The sequence below is a fragment of the Chiloscyllium punctatum genome, chromosome 41, assembly GCF_047496795.1.
Source record: "Chiloscyllium punctatum isolate Juve2018m chromosome 41, sChiPun1.3, whole genome shotgun sequence".
In the NCBI taxonomy this organism is placed as follows: domain Eukaryota; kingdom Metazoa; phylum Chordata; class Chondrichthyes; order Orectolobiformes; family Hemiscylliidae; genus Chiloscyllium; species Chiloscyllium punctatum.
In genome coordinates, this window is record NC_092779.1 from 13,565,805 (window position 1) to 13,587,952 (window position 22,148).

At 40.4% G+C, this 22,148-nt stretch overlaps 1 protein-coding gene across 6 annotated transcripts in view; it reads left to right on the forward strand.

Moving 5' to 3' along the window:
* The window catches only part of trak1a (trafficking protein, kinesin binding 1a), a 205,857-nt gene extending 191,130 nt beyond the window's left edge, over positions 1-14,727 (forward strand). For 4 of the 6 annotated variants that reach the window (XM_072560400.1, XM_072560404.1, XM_072560403.1 and 1 more), the window contains 3 exons: positions 2,206-2,532; positions 5,948-6,050; positions 12,676-14,727. In XM_072560400.1, coding sequence (XP_072416501.1) covers positions 2,206-2,532; positions 5,948-6,050; positions 12,676-13,483 — 1,238 coding nt within the window. In that variant the 3' untranslated portion in view covers positions 13,484-14,727. The remainder of the gene's footprint in view (positions 1-2,205; positions 2,533-5,947; positions 6,051-12,675) is intronic. The other 2 variants (XM_072560401.1, XM_072560406.1) reach the window with 1 other exon arrangement.
* The last annotated feature ends 7,421 nt before the right edge of the window (positions 14,728-22,148 follow it).

A 22,148-nucleotide genomic window follows, 5' to 3' on the forward strand; every position in this document is an offset into this window, starting at 1 on the left:
TCCTTTCCATCTCGTGTGTGTGTGTTGGCAATCTGTTTGTTTTCAATTTTTTTTTCTACCGTTTTAGGTTTGTTTGCATTCTTTCAATTTATGCCATTAGGTACTGTGATATATATTTAAGCAAGAGCGAGAGATCCCAAGTGATGGTAAAGTCAAGTTATCAGGAGAATCAGATTTTGAATTATTTATTGATAGTAATACCTTTTTAAATTAAAAATAGTTAAGACTGTTTGGGAAGGTGCTGTATTTTCCAACACATTTAGCTTCTGCTCCAAATACTTGTCATATTTATGGTAATTGTTGGTATTTGGTTTTGAGCCAGAATAACACAGAATCTTCTTATACTGATCAGATAGATATGGACGAAACATCATTTAAAATCAGACTTGCTGAGGGCAAGACCAGTTCTTTTGAACTGACTAACTTGAGCAACAGTGATGGACTCACGGCAATGTTTATTCAATGGGAAGTGGCAAAGAAACTGCTCGTAACCCAGAGCCTTGTATTTATGCACAGCAAAAGGCATTTATTCGGTCAAGTGATTAGAAGTGTGATTGTGAAATGTTTTCATAAAATTATATGATGGTATTTGTGAAATCAATAACTTTGATATCTACCCTGATTGTGGTCTTTGTGCGATGATAAAAGTTGGTGCAGCTTATAAACTGCTCCTAGCCTTTTTACGAGCACATACCTCTTGTAGCCAAACATTTGACTGACAAACAATTGGGTGTTTATGTTAGAGAGCACATCCTAGTTAGTCTTTTGTAGACTGAATTTCCTTTGCAATGCAATATATGAACATGATTTTTGGTGATCCTTTTTGGAGTTATTTTGTAAATGGGCAAACATTGGGGAAATTGGTTGTTTTTCATTCATGTATATTTGAAACAACTAGATCACGCTGCTTTTAAAATTCTCTTACTTTAAATTATTATCTATCTTGAAACACAAGTACAGCATTATTCCCATGTTTAAAAATGGATTAATTGAAAATGCGTAAAGATACTTGCATCATCAAAAGTATTAGCTTGTGATGCAGTCTTTTGCTAAGTTTTCAATTGACTTTAGGCTAGATCCGTTGCTTGATAATATCCCAAAACTTAGCAACCCAGACAGCTGCAATTTCTGCCACTGTTTTGTGTTGACTTCGTTCATCTCAGCCATATGGGGTCCTATAATTGGTCTCTGCGGACTCCTGTCATAATTGCTGTCCAGTACCTTAGGCTGGAGTGTGAAGTGTGTTCTCTGGTGACCTACTGGAAGTTTGTCATTACCCATGAGAGAGAATATCCCAGTGTGAATCAGTACCTTAGTGAAAGGTAAAAATAAACGCTTTTTAATTCCTGAATTTGACCTTCATCTGAATAATCAATTGCATGGGTGACAATGAAACCAGCAAATTTCTTTTTAAGAGGCTAGTATACGCATGTGGAAACAGATTACTTTTATCTTCACCTGTAAGTGTGAACGATTGTGCAAAGCTGACACCTACAACTGGAAGTGGACGCATATATTTGCAGTGATCCCTACTGGTAATATTATCAGAATATTGACTGCTGAAGGCATTTGTTAACAAACGGATGCTAACAATTGGAAAATGCTTCTTTAATTTGCCTTGAGCATTACTTGTTTTGAAATGTTTATTCTCTCACTTATTTGCCGCTAACCCATCACGATTGACCGCTTTGTACTAATTTTGCTTCAAAAGTGACTAACGCTAATATGTTATCTAATGGTGAAGGTTTGCCAGAACTATCCTAAAGGAAGGAATTAAATGGCACTAATTATAATGACTAAACTGAAATTGTACCTTGCAATCTCTAATGGGTAGCAATAATAGCATGCTCGTCTCTTAAAAGGTTAAAACATCTCATGGGATGACAAAATCTGTTATGTTACAGAACATCAGTGGGGAAGGCAGACTTCCAGTATTTCACAGTTTCCTATTAAATTGATCTCTCTCTCTTTTTTTCAAAAAAGAGCACTGTTTAATGAAATCAAATGAGTTGATGTGCATATAGCATGTAATATTAGAGAAACTATTTTTAAAAATTAGATGCTTAATTTGTTAATGCATTAAAAGCGCATGCATGACTTGGCAGTATAACACTTCCACCTACTGCTTAAATCACTGCTATTAATTGACTTTATTTCAATAGCCACCTTATTTGATTATAGATGCAAATGTGTTTGTTTTAACAGGTTCAGCAACTTTGCACCACTGGCAACAATTGGCCCAGCCAAACCTTGGAGGAATCCTTGACCCACGGCCTGGTGTTGTCACCAAGGGCTTCAGGCCTCTTGAGCTGGACACTGAGCAGGTGTACCACTTAACGGATTATGAAGAAGATGAACCTGGCGACCCTTCTTTCCGGGGCCTAGCTACCTCAACCCCGGTTCAGCACAGGGAGACCTCAGGTGAGAGGTCGAATGAACAAGTGCCTGTATCACACAGCAAGACTTTAGTGATGCAGTGTCAGCCAAACAAAGTGGAGACACAGGAGACAGCGGATGGTGATGAGGCTTCTGGTGAGGGAGCATCTCCTGTCACATAGAATTACTATTCGACAGGATGTTAACTAAATGTTGGAGCATTTGGTTCAGGTCAAACTACTACCTCTACATTGTCACACATTATTAAGTGGTGCACTTTCATTCTCAGATCGGTTTCTGATTTAAACCGTAATGTAGCATAGAAACCAATGTTTGGTTAAAAACCCCCACTCTCTGCCATTCTGTTAAAAGCTGTTATTTATGATTCAGTATATCACTTTTTTAAAAACGTGAGCTAGGTTTTGCACCTTACTTTCTGTTTCTGTTCCTTTGTTAGCTCTTCACTCTATGATGTGTCAGGATATTATGTTTGTGGATCTTTCTGCTCATGTGTTAGTCCAGTAAGGAACAGTTATTTGAGAGCGGGAAACCTGGACCCTAAATTGTGTCAATTTACATTCTGGACGTTGTATAAATTCCTCTTGGGCATCAGATGAATAGGTGTAAACTGTAGGAAACTTTGCCATGTTTTTCAAATCATTTAAATTCCGTGGGGTTGATATTCTCTCTTTTACAATGCACATGGCAAGTCCCTTAGTTAATTCTTCTGTTTGGATGTTGTCAGTATGATGGCCAAAGTGTGAAAGTATGTGAGTTAAACTGTTGATAGACACTGAAATGCCAAAGATAAACTAATTTCTTGTTTCTGTGCGTTTCATGCCAAATCTGCAGTTATTTTACGCAATGCAAATTTAGCAGTATACCCGTTAAGTCACGTGCAACTTATTTTAAACATTATAATTGGGAAGTTTGACAAAAGTATAAAATTTCCACCAACTTGGTGACTGTTTTCACTGAATTAGTGACCAATCATTACCATAAATGTATACATTGTGCATTTTTAATGTGGAGCATCAAGATTGCAGCCCCAGAGGAGGCAATGAAATGGGGAAATGCTCATGAAATTTCCAGCTTCAATGGGGCTTCCCAATGGCTTTTTGTCCTTTTTTTTTCCTTTAAACATTTCCTGCTGCTTGGATCAGAAATATTGGTCACCCTCTAATATTGACTAAGTCAATGGCTCTTTATTTGTGAATGAACTTGTGAAAGTTGACTTGTGTGTAGTATTTACAAATAAGCTAATCATGCCTTTGGCTGATATTACTGCCTGCCGTCTCCCAATGGGGATCAAGACCACAAACCCTGAATTTGTTTTTTAAACTCCCCCCCCCCCCCCCCCCCCCCGCAACACACACACACACACACACACACACACACACACACACACACACACACACACACAAGCTAAATGTATTATTTAATCTAATACTGCTACTTAAGGGTAGATGGGATATTCCTGGTCTGAGTGGCTCAACCATACACCAGTTAAAGTTGTTGTGCTGTTCTCAATAAGGGTATACTTATTGGCCAGCAGCTTTGTAATCATGTCCCAACATTAGTCATTGCTTCCAGGAAGGAGGAGAGCCAGGTTAAGGGGTGAAGGAAAACTGATGTCTTGACGCTTTCTTCCATTTGATGGTTCATTTGCATCGCTAATTATTTTCAGAAAATCAGTTTATGGAGGGGAAGGTGATTCAAAGAAATGTATTGTAACTGATGTAGAGTACAAATGCAACAAGTTAACCAGTTTGTAATCTAGAAACTGGTGACATTCTACCCTTCCAGGTAATAAGGTACTTAATATAAACCCAACTTTGCTAGTTTAAGAATGGAGTTTTGTTCCATCTTCTAACTTCCTCAAGTTTCTCTGGAGTTTTAAAAAAATTACTTGCTGATTTGCATGGATTAATTGAATAGATATTTTCTTTAATTAATGATTCATTATTATTTAAGTTCACTACCCACCTGAAATGTTTTTTAAGGTATGTTCATTTAATTATGTTCTCTTACATGTTAAAAATTTTTCTAAAGCCAAGACTGAGGCTGATGAATGAAATGATTAGAATATTCCCTGTAAAATGCACCCTTAAAAACTCTTGGACGCAAGATTGCAGTCATGGAAAAAGGGGCATACACATTTGGACAAATCAATAAAGTAGATCTGCATCTAGAAGTGCACTAGAAAGCTAAATGACAGTGTTTTTTCTAAAACAAGAAATAATTTCCCTTGGCTTTTCTCATGTATGTTAGTCTTATTCTTCCTGTTTCTGAAAATTATGAAGTCTTTTAAGAAAGTGAACTTTGCCATTTAAGCTGCAAGTAGATTCGATCATGTAGATTTGAAGAAAACCAAGCTATTGCTGTAACGTTAACTATTATTTAAACAGAAAATGTAGTTTTGATCTCAATATTTCATATATTTATGGCACAACACAATCCTCACTGTGGATCCAAATGGATTCAAGCCAGTCAGTCAGACAAAACAAGACATGTTTCTTTGTGAGAGTTTATTAACTAGTCCGTCTAGCAGGTCACTCCACACTTCACTTGTACCCCCTTCACCCCAATCGCATTTGTTCCCCTTTTATATCTACCCAGTCAATGATATTTTCTAATTGACTTCTTCAGAGAAGTTATGACAAACCACTGGAGAAAGTGGGACTTGAACCTTGACCCAGAAATAGGGACACTACCACTGTGCTGCAAGAGAGCCTTCAACCCACATTATATTTTTTGTCCCAGATTTTATTACACACTTCAGGTGGGGCTTGAACCCAGGCAACCTAGCCCAGGGGTATGGACACCACTAATGTGCCACAAGAGCCCTTGTTTCCTCTGTCCAACCTATTTTTCTAATTAACCTGTTCAGAGATGTTATTACACACCTTTGGAGCAGGTGGTGCTTGAAGGTAGGCCTCCTGGTTCAGGGATAGGAACACTGCCAATTGCCCCCCCCTGCATATGCACCCAGCCAATTAATCAGTTTATTAACCCCAATCACCTGTCTAACTACTTTCTGTATTAACGTTGTATGGAAGGATTTATATTCTTTATAATTACCAACTCTTATGTGCTAGTTCCTCAAAGTCGTTCTGGAATCAACTTACCTGAGTTCATCGGTTCCTGAGTAAGCTGATGCATTCATGGCTGAGTGTTTCATATGTGTAATTCTTTCAGCTTCAGCATGTTCCAAGCAGAGTCATTGATCTTGCTGAGCATTATCAGTGTGTTGATTTGGGATGTTGAAATAATGCTATAATGAGGTTTAAAAATGAATGCCTTCTACCCTTCCCAGTCCAGGCAGACCTGAACTCCTGTGGAAAAAATAAATTTTAAAACAATAAGACAATACAAAATCTGAGAATTGTATCTAATTTTGGAGAAAGATGGATGGCTGGTCTGGAAAGGGTTACATAGTCTGGGGTTGACTTTGTCAAAAATTTGATTATTAGCTTTAAATGATTGCTGCAATAGCTGCTGATGTCTGTGTTTTCTGCTGTTTTCCTTTCCTTCCCAACCGCAACCCCAACCTCTCGATCTCTTACTTCAGTCTACTATCCTGGTAAATGTATGTCACACACCAGCTCCACCTTTACCTTCACAACTTGCCGCATTCTTCACCCCTCTGATGAACTCGCACAAGTCACTTCAAGGTAAGTGCAGGGCCTTCTTCACGTTTGTGTGCCGACAAACCAATTTTAACTTGTTTTGTTTTTTTAAAAAACCTTAAGGAAACTTAAGTGCATGAGGAATTACTGTTCTGAGTAAGGTTTATACCGGGCTCTGATGCTCTCCACTGATGCAGCGAGACCTGCTCAGTTTCTCCAGCACTTTTTTTGGGCGTAAGGAATTAAATTATTTATTGCTGCTTTTGTCGGGAACTTTCAGATGTGTATAATCTATATTGTAAAGTCTTGCCTCCTGTGCAGGTATGTTAAATTTAGAACTGGACAGAAAACTGACTGTAATAGGGTAGGACTGGGGTTGGGAAAGATCCTTTGAATTATGATTAATTTACTGCAGATGTCTCACTTTAAACTACCTTAATTGTAGATAATTTTGAAATCATTGACTAATCTTCCTTGTTAAAATAAATAGATTTTTCAATTCATATAGACTAGTCAGTCCTAAACAAGTTTGTTAATGGCTGTATCCATCAGATATTGTTACAATGCAAAGCCTATTCATATGAGCATACATACAAATTATGAGCAAAAATAGGTTGTTTACCCCTTCGAGTCTGTTTTGCCATTCAGCAAGTTCATGACTTATCTGCCTGTGTTCCAAGTTTCTCTCACCATCGATCCCTGATAATCTTTCATTCTCTTGCCTGACCAGGATCACTCTGCCTCTGCATCTGCCTTAAAATATCCAACTTCATTGGTTCCATTGGGGCTGCACAGTGTCTCAGTGGTTAGCACTGCTGCCTCACTGCACCAGGGCCCCAGGTTCAATTCCAACCTTAGGTGACTGTCTGTGTGGAGTTTGCACGTTCTCCCCGTGTCTGCATGGGTTTCCTCTGGGTGCTCCGGTTTCCTCCCACGGTCCAAAGATGTGCAGGCCAGGTGAATTGGCCATGCTAAATTGCCCGTAGTGGTAGCTGCATTAGTCAGAGAGAAATGCATCTGGGTGGGTTACTCTTCGGAGGGTCGGTGTGGACTTGTTGGGCCGAAGGGCCTGTTTCCACGCTGCAGGGAATCTAATCTAATTGCCTTTTGAGACCGAGTTCCAAAGTTGCTCAGCCCTCCGAGAAAAAGGACATCGCCCGCATCCTAAAAGGGGGTTCCTAATTTTAAAACCATGCCTCCTAATGCTGAACTCCTCCACACGAGGAAACACCCTTTCCATGTATCTTATCGAGACCCTTTAGGATCGTATAAAATTCAATTGAGTAAACACTTACTCTTCTAAGCTTTAATGAAAACAAGTCCAGCCTGTCCAACCTTGTCCATAAGCCAGCTCACTCGTTCCAGGTATCAGTGCCATAAACTTCCTCTTGACCAGCTCCAATGCATTTACATCTTTCCCAAAATAACTGACAAACAACACCCTGACTTTTGTTATATTTCTCATAATAAAGAGCAGCACTTCAATAGCTACCTTTCCATTTGTTGCATAATGTTTTGTGTCTGACGTGCATGAACACCTAAATCTCTCTGCACTTCAGAGTTCCACAGTGGTTCCATGTTAAAAAAATATTCTGCTTTTATTATTTTTCCTGCAAAGTGAACGACTCCCATTTATGTTCACATCTGCCAGATTTTGATGATTCACTTAAGCCAGCTGCAACAAAATAAAACTCAGAACTCTGGATGCTGACGATCTGAAACACACAAAGACCGAAATTGCTGAAGAAATTCCACATGCTGGCAGCATTTGTTGGGAGAGAAAATAGAGTTAACATTTTCTGTGTTTTCTTGCTACCAATGCTGAGTTATTTCAGTCTGCATCTTCATTCGGTCATCTTTGCAACATATCTTCCTACTTAATTGTGCACAGGTCTGTGTCCCATTATCTCAGGAAGGATGTACTGGCCCTGGAGTGTGTTCAAAGGAGGTTTATGAGAATGGTCCCAGGAATGAAAAGCTTAACATATGAGAAATGTTTGAGGGCTCTGGGTCTATACTCGATGGAGTTTACAGGGATGAGGTGAGGTGGGAGGATCTAACTAAAATATAGAATACTGAATGGTCTGAACAGAGAAGATATTTCCATTACAGAGAAGATGTTGGGAAGATGTTTCCATTGTTTGAAGGACTAGGACCCAAGGATTAAAAGGAAGACCTACTAGAACAGAGATGAGGAGAAACTTCTTTAGCCAGAGACTGGTGAATGTATGGAATTTATTTCCACAGAAGGGTGTAGGGGCCAGGTCATTGAGTATATTTAAGGCTGAGATAAATAGGTTCTTGAGGATCAAGGGTTACAAGAAGAAAGTGGGAGAATGGGGTTGAGAAACTTATCAGCCATGATTGAATGGTGGAGCAGACTTGATGGGCTGAATGGTCTAGTTTCTGCTCTTATGTCTTATGGTTTTACACTTGTCATGCTTACAAACTAACTTGCTGTGCATTTATTTACAGGATCACTGTTATAAAGTAATGTAATTTGAAGGGACTTATAGATAAAGATGCTGGAATAAATTAGTAGATTTGCATTATTTAAACCAGGCACAGACTAATTAAACCCATCATGTTCTTGACTTTAATATTAATTTGGGAAACCAAGTTTTAATCTCAGATTTTACTCTTTTCCCTAGAAATGAGGCTGTTAAATGTGGAATCTTCCTCTAAGTTTTGTCAGTGGTGTATATCTGGTTTTTAAAATGTGTGTATTTTAACATCAGCAAACCCTTGGAGGCATGCCCTGGAGTTGAACAAATATGGCACTAATAGACCTAATTTGTGTGATGATTTATGAGTTTGAAGATATGGACCAACCTAAATTTGGGTGCAAAAATTGTTTGGTCAAGTAACTGAAAGAGAACCGGTCACCTTCCGTTATATGATTCTACAACTGAATGAGTTGGAAAGCTATAAGTGCAGGACAATGCAAATGCTAACAATATCGGCATAAAATGACACTGAACAACTCTCTAACAGCTAATGATCTTCCGCAGGTCTGATGAGGATGATGAAATTGCAGTATATCACCGTATTTGAAGGGAAATATAGGGCAAAGGTTGACCCACGAGGGTGAGATGCACTGCCAGTGATATCCAAGCTGGCCCAATAGAGGTGGAAGTGAGGCATGTGGAAAACTTAATAATTCTAACCAAGTAGCTGTTGCTGTACTATCCCTAACCTTGTTTTGTCTAGTGCTAGGATATCAAGCTAACAGTTGCTTGCCATTCAACATAGCTCCATTATGTAGTTGGTACATAGGGGCAATATTTGAAAAGTGCAAGTTGTAAGAAAGCATAGAGAAAGATTTGGTGATAAGTGAGTAAATTGGCAGTGTTTGAAGTGTCCTGTTTTAGCAGTCTCAAGTGACTAGTTATCAAGGAGTGTTCCCTGTTGATGAATGTGGTCTGTTTTGATTTCCAATTATTGGTGGTATGGTATTGTTTATTTGCTATTTCGCATTAATTAAGGTGGAAACCTAAGAAAGCATGCCACAAGAATTGGAAGTTTTGATTTCTTGCACAGATCAGGCACCTATTTACTCTTGTGGATTCTGTCTGAACTGTTTACTCTGTTGAGGGAAAACTCTGTAAGTATTCCCTATCTCTACAATGGGGTGCTGATGTTGCAGAATCCCAGAATATTTGCCAGTCCCAACTCCTCTTCAAATTTTGCTAGTCTTTTGTGCTTCAGCGAATAGTCCGATCTGAGCTCAGGCAACACAGCACCAATGCCACACTTGATCATCTCAAGTTGTACTGATCTTAATCTCACTCCAGCTCCTTTTGATTTGTTAAATAATACAACATTGACTTATTTGTTTTTAGAAGCAATGAGTGATGGGGATGTTTTGACACCTAGAAACGCATTATCTTTTTAACGGGAAAATAGGCTGATCGGTTTGTACATGGGCCATGTTATGTAGGATGTGGCAGTATATGCATCTACAGAAATATTTGTGTATACTCACTTCTGCCAGTTTGTTTAATTTGCGCAAATGTACCTTATCTCATGTTGGTTAAACCAGGTCCAGTTATTGTTCCAAAGATTGCACAAGTGTCAAAATAGTCACAGGGCTTTTAAACATGTGTGATTAAGTGTGTTGTGGTTATTTGGTTACAATGACCTTGATGGAGGGAAAGTGTGCTGGAAATCAAGTTCCACTACCCTGTGAGCCAAAAGTATAAATGCCTTGTGCCAACACCAAAATCATCAGCTTGTTTCTTATTATTGTTACCTAGAATGAGAGACTTTCACCAGGTTTTGTAAATAAATTCAAAATAAATTTGATAAAAGAATAATGTTGTTCTTAATAAATAGCTAGCAAATGGGCAATTAACTAAGCTACTATGTTCCTGTTACTCCAAGCACTCATCAGTCATAGACAGAATAGAATGCAGTGCCTGAGAGTGTGGTGAGGCACATTCGATGTTGGCTTTCAGAAGTGAAGTTGGGTGATGATTTGAAGAGAATGTGCAGAACCATTGGGGGGAGCGGGATTCTTTTGCATTGGGTCAGCATTCAATGACACATCAGATGGTCTGTAGCTAGCGTTGGGAGAAAGTGTCTTATGACCGTTAGGCAGTTTCCCAGAGTCTGGGTGGAGACCGCTTGCCAGAAAATGCAGTGCGTTTTTGATCAGGAATATACTTTTGTGGGGGGGGGTGGTTTACTGAACATTTAGAAAGTTGATTAATGTGGGGTTCTAGATGGCTGTAGAAGGGAAATGCAAACGACACCTGGTTGTTTCCAGGGTTCCATCAAGGTGAAATTGTATAACCCAATCATGTAACTACTTGTAATTTGGAAGATTTAAGGGTTGATCTGATTGGATTTTTTTTTCGCATTTTGATAGGGATAATTGAGGCAAAGAGAGGGAAACATTTTCTGTCGGTGGATGAGTCCAAGATGAAGCAACATAATCTTTGATCTTTGTTAGGCAAATGTGTTAAAGATGTGGAGCTGTAATAGTTAAGGAGATACCACCCATAATCTCTCCGAATGGTGAAACGTGCTGAAGACAATGGAGTGAATGCTCCCTTTTCCCACGTAGTGACTTTTCTTCTTTTAAACGGAACTCCGGGTGAACTTTGATAAGTACAAGAAATTTGGGAAATCTCAGTTCAATTCTGAATAGGCAAGAGTTCCTAGATCAAATCTCCTACTCGTTTTAACATTGTCTTGGTGACAATGCCAAGTTTTTTGATTGGGTATGCATTGACGTGTTTGTGTGTGATTATGTGTCATAGGGAAAGTCATTGACTTTGGAAATGTGGGCACATTGTTTGAGAGAGAAGGCAGCCCATCTCTCTGTCCAAAAGCCAGTAATACAACAATGCCAAAAATAGGAGCAGGGGTAGATCATTCCATTTGGCCCATCTAGACTATTCCTTATTCAACATAGTCAAAAATTGCACAACACCAGGTTTAGTCCAACAGGTTTATTTGCAAGTACTAGCTTTCGGAGCACTGCTCCTTCATCAGATGGAGGGGCTGCGCTCTGAAAGCTAGTACTTCTAAAGAAACCTGTTGGACTAAACCTGGTGTTGTGATTTTTAACTTTATCCAACCCAGTCCAACACCGGCTCCTTGATATCTTGTGCAGCTACATCTCAGCTTTCTGGCTCACCTTCCATATTGTGTGTGAGATTGTCCCTTAATGAGGGTGAAAACTCCTTGTGTGATTTTTTTTTTTACAAATCATTTGTGCAGGGAGGGTACTTGATTTTCTCCAGGTTGTCGCCATTCTGAATTAGCAATTAATTGTCAGAACATAATGAGGGAAATAAGTTTTCTTTTGAGTGTCTCCAGGGAGCTAGTGTGCTCATTTCCTTTGACCTTTTCATAGCCTCCTATCATGAAGGCTCACATCACTTTACTAACAAGCTAAGGAATTAAGAATTCTTAACAACAATTAATCATTGATCACCAATATGAGGAATACTTGAGAATTTTCTCTCTTTTTGTTACTCTTTTTCTATCTCTTTTCTATTGTAACTCTGCTTGCCTCTGCTCGAGATTTTAACTCACTGTGTCAGCTGTTTTTTTTAATGCAAATTGATGTCATGCTTTTCTGTGTTAAATACAATCATAAATATAGATGCTTTGGGCTTTTCAGCCTTCATTGAAGCATGAGTATTTTACATGTACTGTTCAGTCACAATATTTCTGTGATTTCAGTATATTCTGTGTCTGTTTCTCTGGGGTTATGTCTATTCGCATTAGTGAGCTTTTTAAACTATTCTGTTTTTTTGTTTAAAAAGTTAATTGAGACTGTTGGCTTTGCTGGGGCCAGCATTTATTGCCTATACCAAGTTCCCCCGAGACGCTGGTGGTGAGCTACCTTCTCAAACCACCACAGTCCTTATTGTGTTGAAACACTCAATGCTACTAGGGAGGGAGATCTAGGGTTTTGATCCATGACAGTGAAAGAATGGGGATATAGTTCCAAGGCGGGATGATGTGTGACTTGGAGGGAAACTTGCAAGCAGTAATGTTCCTCCTCCTCCTCCTCCTCACTGTAATTTAAAAAAGTAGAATGCCTCTTGTTACTTAGGGAGCCATTATTTCAAAAATGAGTTTCATGTATGTATAACAATGGGTGCAATGGACTTGCTAAGTGTTTTTGTTTCCTGTTTTCTCTCCCCACTCTTAGTGTTCACTCTGCGCCTGCTCCAGTTTGTGGGATCTTGAATAATATAAAATCAACTCCAGTTGGTACTCCGTGTACACCTCGGCGCTTGAGCTTGGCTGAATCCTTCACTAACCTCCGTGAAGGTACTACCACAATGAGCATCTCTCTGGGCCTGGTTAAGTTACTGAAGGAGCGAGGGATTTCAGCAGCTGTGTACAATCCGTACAGCTGGGACAGGATGGGCCTCAACAACACTGCAAACTTCCATATTCCCAAACCAACCTTTGTACCGTCTACCCCACCCAACTCACCATTGTATTCCATGTGCCCATCTCCATCTCCATTTGAATGTAAGGGCACTTGCAGTCACTATGATAATTTCCTGGCCTCCAAGCCAGCCAGTTCCATGTTAAAGGAAATGAGAGGGGACAAACCAGTGAGGCACAGTGAAAGCCAGACAGATGTGAGTATCTCCAAAATCAACCTGGTTGACAAAGTGAAGAGGCTTGGCATTGCCAAAGTAGTCCAGCCAAGTGTTACACCCATGCAGGAGTCTTCAGTGATGGACAACAAAGGACCTTTTCTTAACAGGGCCCCAGGGTCAGTGAACGCCTTTGCCCAGGGCAGTCTGATGGGTGAGAGCCTCGCGTTAGGCTGCACCCAAGTGGTCACTGGTGCTATTGGAGGGATTCAGCTGAACACCGGCATCCGACGGAATCGCAGTTTCCCCACTATGGTGGGGGCCAGCATGCAAATGAAAGGACCTGCTCCAATGAGTTCAGGAATCCTTATGGGAGCCAAAATACCCAAACAGACTAATCTACAATAAGGGTTAAGCACAGTGTTGGTTGACTACCGATGAACTGACTTTGTGTTTGATACATTGACTTAGTGCCTGATAGGAATAAAACAAACTTTGTAAAATTATGTATATAGATTTACAGTCTGAAATTCATTGTACGCAACTAATTTAAGGACTTAGCTATACATATGTATATATATATATATTAAGGAAGTACTCTTCTGTGATTTAAAACATGCACTCACATTGAAGTGGATGTTCTAAGATTAACTTTTTAATGAATGCAGGTAGATTGAATTTTGCACTGTTTAATGATGATTTGACTACACAGTACAATCAGACACTTGGAGCTGCTTTGTACTTACTATGCGGTCCATTTCAGTGTCATCACTGTGTACCTGTTATGGACATGCAGAGGACATTGTTTTAACTAATGCACTGTATTTTAAAGAAAAATAACTTGTTTCATTGTATGAAGCATCATTTTTAAAGTGTGTGTTTTTGCTATTAACTTAAAATGTTGTTTTGACAGCCACATTTATTCATGTACTGAACCCCTTGTTGAAGGATAACTGTAGTCTCTAGGTGTGTGCAATGGAGTAAGATTAGCTCTAGTAATTATTACAGAATCCAGTGTTTGTGACTTTTATAAATCACTTGAATTAATGCACGATGTGAGGGGAAAGGGAACTTAAATACAAAATTCCCAATTGCACTGTTAGTTGTAAATATATGTTGGTGTCAAACAGTTCACAACCAACAGCTGTCAGGCCCCTTTGAATCTTGAGTTTATTTTCTCTAAGGTAACCCACCATGGTCTCATGCATTTATTCTATATATTTTGGAAACAAATAAGACAATTACTGCATGTGTTTTAACTGCCTCCTTCTGATTTCTTACTGTGCAAATTTTAAAAAAAAATGAATATTGAGATTTTGTTTCCAGTTTTACACCATGTTGTGAATGCTGGTCCTCGGCAATTGAATTTCTGTTCATTTGAAGAGGGGGATCAGGAGTGATTTTGAATGTATTGGATAATATAGCCTGCCTGATGCGGTTCCCTATATTGTAGGTCACTACTGGTCCATTAGTCAGTCTGTTGAAGGAAGATGCCAATTGTAAGCGTACAATCAAGGGGAGTTTCTCCACCAATCAGGCCGTGCATGTATAGGGACACAATAACACTTTACGATTGGGATCTAATGTATGAGACAGTTTCAACAGTAAGAATTCATCTCCAGAGGAGTTGGAATAAATCAGTGTAAACTACTTAAAAACTGTGTCTTTTTAAAAAAAAATGTCCTTGACTGTCATGTATGTTTTAAAAAAGAAATCCTTCATTTAGTCTACACTCTCTTGTCAGGGGGTCATGATAAAATCTAAAAAAGGAGGGCCCTTGAGGTTTATGGTAGTGTCCCTACCTCTGAGCCAAGAGGCCTGGGTTCAGGTCATGCCTTTTCAGAGGGTGTAATACCATCTCTGAATGGGTTGATTAGAAATATCCAAAATCTGATAAGGAACATGTTAGAGCTGGAACCTCACACCCCATAAGTAATTTGGTCTAATGAAAGGCTGTGGCATGTGCAACCTATGCTACAGTAGTAGTCCATGCATCCAATATTTGTTTTGCAATCACTGAAGGTTCAGTTGCAATTCTGAGCTACTTGGTCTCTCAGAGTAACAAGCACAAGTTCACCTTTGGAAGTTGATGGTCAGTCTGCCTGAGTGGAGATCAGGTGAGGCCACAAGCAGTCACTGCTTTCCTGGTCGTGTCCCATGTTAAAAAAGCTTTATGCTACCTGCACTTTGTGACCCACTTTCTTCACAATCCGGGTAACCTCGAGGGCAAATTGGAAATAGTAGGCAGCTTGTGGATCATAACCTTTTCAAATATCAACATCCTAGAGGGAAACGGGACAGGGTGTAAGCAGATTCTGCCGAAATGAGCAAAAGGCATGTAGTGCCTGAATTGAAGCTATAGTTTGCAAATAACTTTTACTGATCTTTTTGAAACTCATCAAATCCTGAAGGGACCTTGACAGGGCGGCTGCTGAAAGTGAGTTTCTCCTCGCAGCAGAGAATGGAACGAGGGGACACCATTATCCTGGCATTCTGGACACCTAGTCTAGTGACGTTATCACTAGAACACTGCCACCTTGCTAAGAGAAGAGGAGAAATTATTTCTGAGATTTGACAATTTGTGGAACTCTTCCCAGCGCAATGGAGCCTGGGTCATTGAATACTCAGATGGCCGAGGTAGGTAGATCCTTGATCAAGGAAGGAGTCCAAAATCACCACAGGTAGGTGGCAATGTGGAATTGAGACCAAAATCAGATCAGTCGTGGATCTGATGATGGGGGCTGAATGGCTGCCTTCTCCTAATTAGCATGTCGTTAGATGGCAGGAGGAGAAGGCTATAACCAACATCTCTCACTTTCATAAGTGCCACTCATTCTGTATTCTGGAAAATTCTTATCCTGATTCTTAACCAGTTTTTCTCACTTAGTTGCTGTCAGACTGTCCTGGTTTTCGGTCTTCCTGCTTTTACTTCAGTCCAGCATTGGAAGTTTTCATTTTTATTTTTAACAATAAAAATATCTAACATATTGCAGCCCACTTTCTAACATCCATGCGGTAAAGAATATTTACAAAACATGTTTAAAGGCTGTAAAGCGGTTTGAAGATTCTGCTGACAGCTGGCAATGTTTTATCCTTATCAGTAATTTAGATACTGTACATAGTCATAGAGATGTACAGCATGGAAACAGACCCTTCAGTCCAACCTGTCCATGCCGACCAAATATCCCAACCCAATCTAGTCTCACTTGCCAGCACCCAGCCCATATCCCTCCAAGCCCTTCCTATTCATATATCCATCCAACTGCCTCTTAAATGTTGCAATTGTACCAGCCTCCGCCACTTCCTCTGGCAGCTCATTCCATACATGTATCACTCTCTGTGTGAAAACGTTGACCTGTAGGTCTCTTTTATATCTTTCCCCTCTCACCCTAAATCTATGCCCTCCATTTCTGGACTCCCTGACCCCAGGGAAAAGTCTTTACCTATTTACTCTGTCCATGCCCCTCATAATTTTGTAAACCTCTATGAGGTCACCCTCAGCCTCCAAAGCTCCAGGGAAAACAGCTCCAGCCTGTTCAGCCTCTCCCTGTAGCTCAAATCCTCTAACCCTGGCAACATCCTTGTAAATCTTTTCTGAACCCTTTCAAGTTTCACAACATCTTTCCGATAGGAAGGAGACCAGAATTGCATGCAATATTCCAACAGTGACCTAACCAATGTCCTGTACAGCCGCAACATGACCTCCCAACTCCTGTACTCAACACTTTGACCAATAAAGGAAAGCATACCAAACGCCGCCTTCACTATCCTATCTATCTGCGACTCCACTTTCAAGGAGCTATGAAGATCTCTTCGTTCAGCAACACTCCCTAGGACCTTACCATTAAGTGTATAAGTCCTGCTAAGATTTGTTTTCCCAAAATGCAGCACCTCACATTTATCTGAATTAAACTCCATCTGCCACTTCTCAGCCCATTGGCCCATCTGGTCAAAATCTTACTAATATTTGAATAGTTTTTAAATTGTGAAGGTTGTACGTTTATCTAATGTTGTAAGTGATTTGATTGAAGTATTCAAGACATTAACAGGAAATGATGGGGTAAATTAAGAAACCATTTTCACTGGTTGGGAATTCTAGAACTGGGGGGGTGTCCTGTGAATTAGGACCAGATGGTTCAGGAGAGATGTTAGGAAGTACTTCTACACACAAAGGGTGATAAGTTTTTGGAACTCTTTCACCATCAGTAATTTGGTGTCAGATCAGTTAATTTTAAATCTGAGGTCAATTGTTTTCAAACAAAGGTGTTTAAGGGGTTATGGGTCAAAGGCAGGAACATGGAGTTGGGCCACAGATTGTCCTGATCTCATTGAATGGTGGAACATTGTTGAGGTGCTGAATGGCCTACTCGTGCTCCTATGCTTTCTAAGTTGTTGGTGCTTAGAAAATGTGAGAAAAGTTAAATCCTGTTCATTTAACAAATGTCAGTTCATTGCAAAGCAGCCAATGAACAACAAGTAACAAAAGGAACTGAGCAGTTGAATACATTTTTGATGGAATTAACATTTAAATCCTTAAACCCAGCCAACTACAACTTCTCTTAATGCGAATCTGTATCAATCTTTGTTTTAATTCACTCAGGAAATGGGCAATGCTGACTGGACCAGCATTTAAGTCTTATCCCTGGGTGCCCTTGAGAAGTGGGTGATGAGCTGTTATTTTGAACTGCTGTGGTCCACCAGGCTCTTAAGGAGGGAATTCCAAGATCTTTACCCAGCGAGACTGAAGGAAGGACTATTTCCAAGTCAGGCTGGTGATTAGCTTGGAGGGAACCTGTAGTTAGAGGTGTTTCCATGTATTTGCTGCCCTTGTCCTTCTAGATATAAGTGGTCATGGGTTTGGAGGGTGTAGTTTTGGGAGCTTAGGTGAGTTTCTGCAGTGTATCCTATAAGTAGTACATGCTGCTGCTACTGAGCATCGGCGGTGGAAGGAGTGGATACTTATGGATGTGGTGCCATTCAATCGGCTGCTTTGTCTTGGATAATGTGGAGCTACTTGAGTGTTGTTGGAGCTGCACCCATCCAGGCAAGTGGGGAGGATTCATCACACTCCTGACCTGTGCCTTGTAGATGGAGGTCAGACTTCAGGTAATCAGGTGAGTGAGTGTCACTGTATTCCTAAACTCAGGCCTGTTCTTGTAGCCGTTGTGTTTATGTAGAAAGTCCAGTCAAGTGGTCAGTAGTAACCCCAGGATGTTGATGGTGGGTGATTCAGTGATGGCAACACCATTGAATGTCAAGGGGATGGAGATGGTCATTGGCATTTCTGTTGTGCAAATGTCACTCGCCACTTGTCAGACTAAGACTGGGTATTGTCCAGATATTTTGAACGAAGACGGCTTCAGTATCTGAGGAGTCACGAATGGTGTTGAACATTGTGCAATCATTGACCAACATCCCCACTTCTGACCTTATGATGGAGGGAATGTCATTGATGAAACAGTTGAAGATGATTGGGGCCAGGGCACTACCCTGAGGAACTCCTGCAAAGATGTCCTGGAGCTGAGATGACTGACCTCCAACAACTACAGCCATCTTCCTATGCGCCAGGTGTGACTCCAACTAACAGAGCGTTTGACCCTGGATACACTGCTTCCGGTTTTGTTAGGGCTCCTTGATGCCACACTCTGTTGAATGTGGACTTGATGTCAAGGGCTGTCACTCTCGCCTCCCCTTTTAGCATTCAGCTCTTTTGTCCATGTTTGAACCAAGGCCTAAATGAGGTCAGGAGCTGAGTGTCCTGCTAGAACCCAAACTGGGCATCACTGAGCAGGTGCTACTTGAGAGCACTGTTGATGACACCTTTCATCCCTTTACTGATGATTGAGAGCAGACTGATGGGGGGTGGTAATTGGATTTGTCCTGCTTTTTATACACTGGACAATTTTCGACATTATGGATAGATGTAGCTGTACTGGAACAGCCTGGTGAGGTGATTAGCAAGTTTTGGAGCATGTATCTTCAATACTGTTTCCAAAATGGTATCAGGGCCCATAGCCTTTGCAGAATCTAGTGTCTTTCATCATTTATTAATATCACATGGAGTGAATCGAATTATCTGGAGGCTGGTAAATCTCATGCTGAGGGCCATTGGAGGAGGCAGAGATGGATCATCTACTTGGATCTTGTAGCTTAACATTGTGGTGAATTCTTCAGTCTTATCTTTTGCGCTGATGTGTTGGGCTCTTCCATCACTGAAGATGGGAACATGTGTGGAGTCGCCACCTCCAGTCAATTGTTTAATTGTCCACCATTCACAACTGGATTTGATAGGAATGCAGCGCTTAGGTCTGTTCCGTTGGTTGTAGGATCACTGGATGCTTATGCTATTTGGTATTCAAGTAGTTCTGTTTGGTAGCTTCACGTATAGTTGACGGCTTTTATTTTTAGGTACGCCTGGTGCTCCTCCTGCACTCGCTATTGAACCAGAAATGATCCCCTGGCTTGATGGTAGTGGTTGAGTCGGGCATATGCCAGGTCATGAGGTTGCAGAATGTGTTGGAGTACAATTATGCTGGTGTTGATGCCCCACAATTGATGCCCAGTCTTTAGTTAGATCCATTTGAAGTCTGTCCCATTTAGCACTGAGATAGTGCCACACAACACAATGGAGGGTATTCTTAATGTGAAGGTGGGACTTCATCTCTGCAAGGACTGTGTGGTGGTCATTCTTACTGATACTGTCATGGACAGATGCATCTGCAGCTGACAGCTTATTAATGATGAGGTCAAGTATGTTTTTCCCTCTTGTTGGTTCCCTTGCCACCTGCTTTAAGACCTGACCAGCTTGATCAGTAGTGCTGCTGCCCAGTCACTTTGTTCCCTGCTGCTACTCTACGTTCTTGCCAACAATTCCATCTCACCTTCCCACCCATACTCCAAGGCTGTAGCAGCCATTATACCACAAACATACTCACATTTTATAAAGTCACTGTGCGATTAAGGATGCATTAAGGTATTGAATATGTCGTGGTAAAACATGCACTTTTAGCATTCGTTCACCTCAAAAGTCTGAAAGCAGTGAATGTCTTGAATTGTATGGTACAGAATGCATTAATTGCAATATCAGGCTGGTAAGCACAAGAAAGCAGTGGAAAAGGAAGGTCACGAGTTTAATCCCGAGTTCGTAGAATGTGATGATGGGCCCTGAATTTGATTGTGTGATAATGATCAGCATCTATGAGAGCCTTTGCTGAAAGGGTCTACCTCGTGTGTCTTTGTTTTAACATGAGGTTGTGCATCTTAAGTGCATCACTGGTATGGCAGCCAGGAGGTCATTCAGGGCAGAATATTTCTCCAGAGTTTGTTAAAAAGACTGAAAATATTGATTGTTACCACCTCAGCTTATGTTACCCCACTTCCAATGGCAACTAGCTTATTGGGAGCAAACTGGTCATTTCTGGAGGACTTTTAGCGCTCCTGCAATATCGATCATTTTCCCCTATTCACATAAAACAGTAGAAAATAGAAACAGGAGTAGGCCATTCAGTCCATTGAGCCTACTCTGCCATTCAATTGGATGGCTGATGGAGGTTTGAAAACCTTTTGTAACACAAGTCGGTCCTTGAAAGTTCCAATGTACAGGGAGTGTATGAATAGTTGTTAGGGAGTACAAATCTTTACTATTGCTCAATAAGTAGTAATGTCAAAGGTTTTTTTGTCCTGTAGTCATTGGGACAATAACCATTATAGTGAAAGGCAATAGACAGTGGATATTTCAAGGATGAGCAGGTGAGATGAACTCTCTCACTGCAGCTACAGGACATCCTGGCTCCTCAAGTTCCACCCACTTCCATGGATTTGTGCTACCCCTCATTCGGGACCTGAGTTGTCCTGAATGCTGTGTCCCATTCTTCGTCCTCAGTGGAAGTGGAGGGGTGAGGCTACATACACAGCTTCTGGGGAATTACAATTCCCCAATGTTCCACTACTGAGCAGTGTAGTGCCTATAGGTGTGATTCTATTGCAATAATTAGCCTGAAAATTCTGAGTTAGAGCCACCCATTCAAACCAGTGTTTCATATCAGCACAGCACTCATTCAGAGCTTGTTTCAAGCCTTTGGCCAAATTTGTCCCATTCTCATTACCAGCTCGACTATTGTGATTAACGATTACAGTTACTAGGTATTATCGTTCTCTGGAGAAATACATTATAGTCAGGTGATGGATCTGTACAGTGCTGTCCTCTGCTGGCAACAATAAATACAACAGTCAAATATTATTCTCTTCATCCTTTGGTTTCTCTGCTTAAAAAAAAAACACTCCAAAACTTTGGTATTTTTCTTAACTTGAGCCTTTTCCACTCTTTCTAGATATTATAATAAATAATTTCAATAGGAATTCAAACTTTTTTCTTCATTTTGCTTGTTCATTTTGTTATCTCTCCCTCCCTCTCCCACTCTCTCATGCATTCTTCCTCTCCCTTGTTCTATCACTTTCTTTCTCTTCCTTTCCCTTCCTTTCCCCTTCTCTCTCTTAACCATCTTCAATTTCTCTGTTCCTCCCTCTCATTCCTTCTCTCATTCTGTCTATCTTGTTTTCTCACTCTTTTATATCTCTCCCTCTTTTCTACCTCTTTCTGTCTCGCACTTTTTTTTACTCTTTGTCACCCTCTTTTCTGCAGTCTCTCTTTTCTCACTCTCACCTTTTTTCTCTCTCTCTCTCTCATTCTCATTTCCTTGCATTCTGTGTCTCATTCACTTGCTTTTTTTTATCACTTATTCCTTTTTTCCCCTCTCTTGTTTTCTCTTTTTATTCCTTTAATTTTCCCTCTCCCATTCTCTGTCTTCCATTCACTCTCCCTCGTGTTCTTTCTCCCTCATTCTCTCATTTTCTCTTTCTGTCCTTTTACTCTTTTCTCTGTCTCTTTATTTCTTTCCCTTCTCTCTCCATTCCTATCTTCTGTTCTTTCTACCACAAGTTCTTTCTTCCTTGTTTTCTCACTTTTTTCTTTCTTTTACTCTTTCCCTCACTTCCTCACTGTTTTTCTCTCTCTCTCTCTATTAGCACTGCTGCCTCACAGCGCCAGAGACCCGGGTTCCATTCCTGCCTCGGG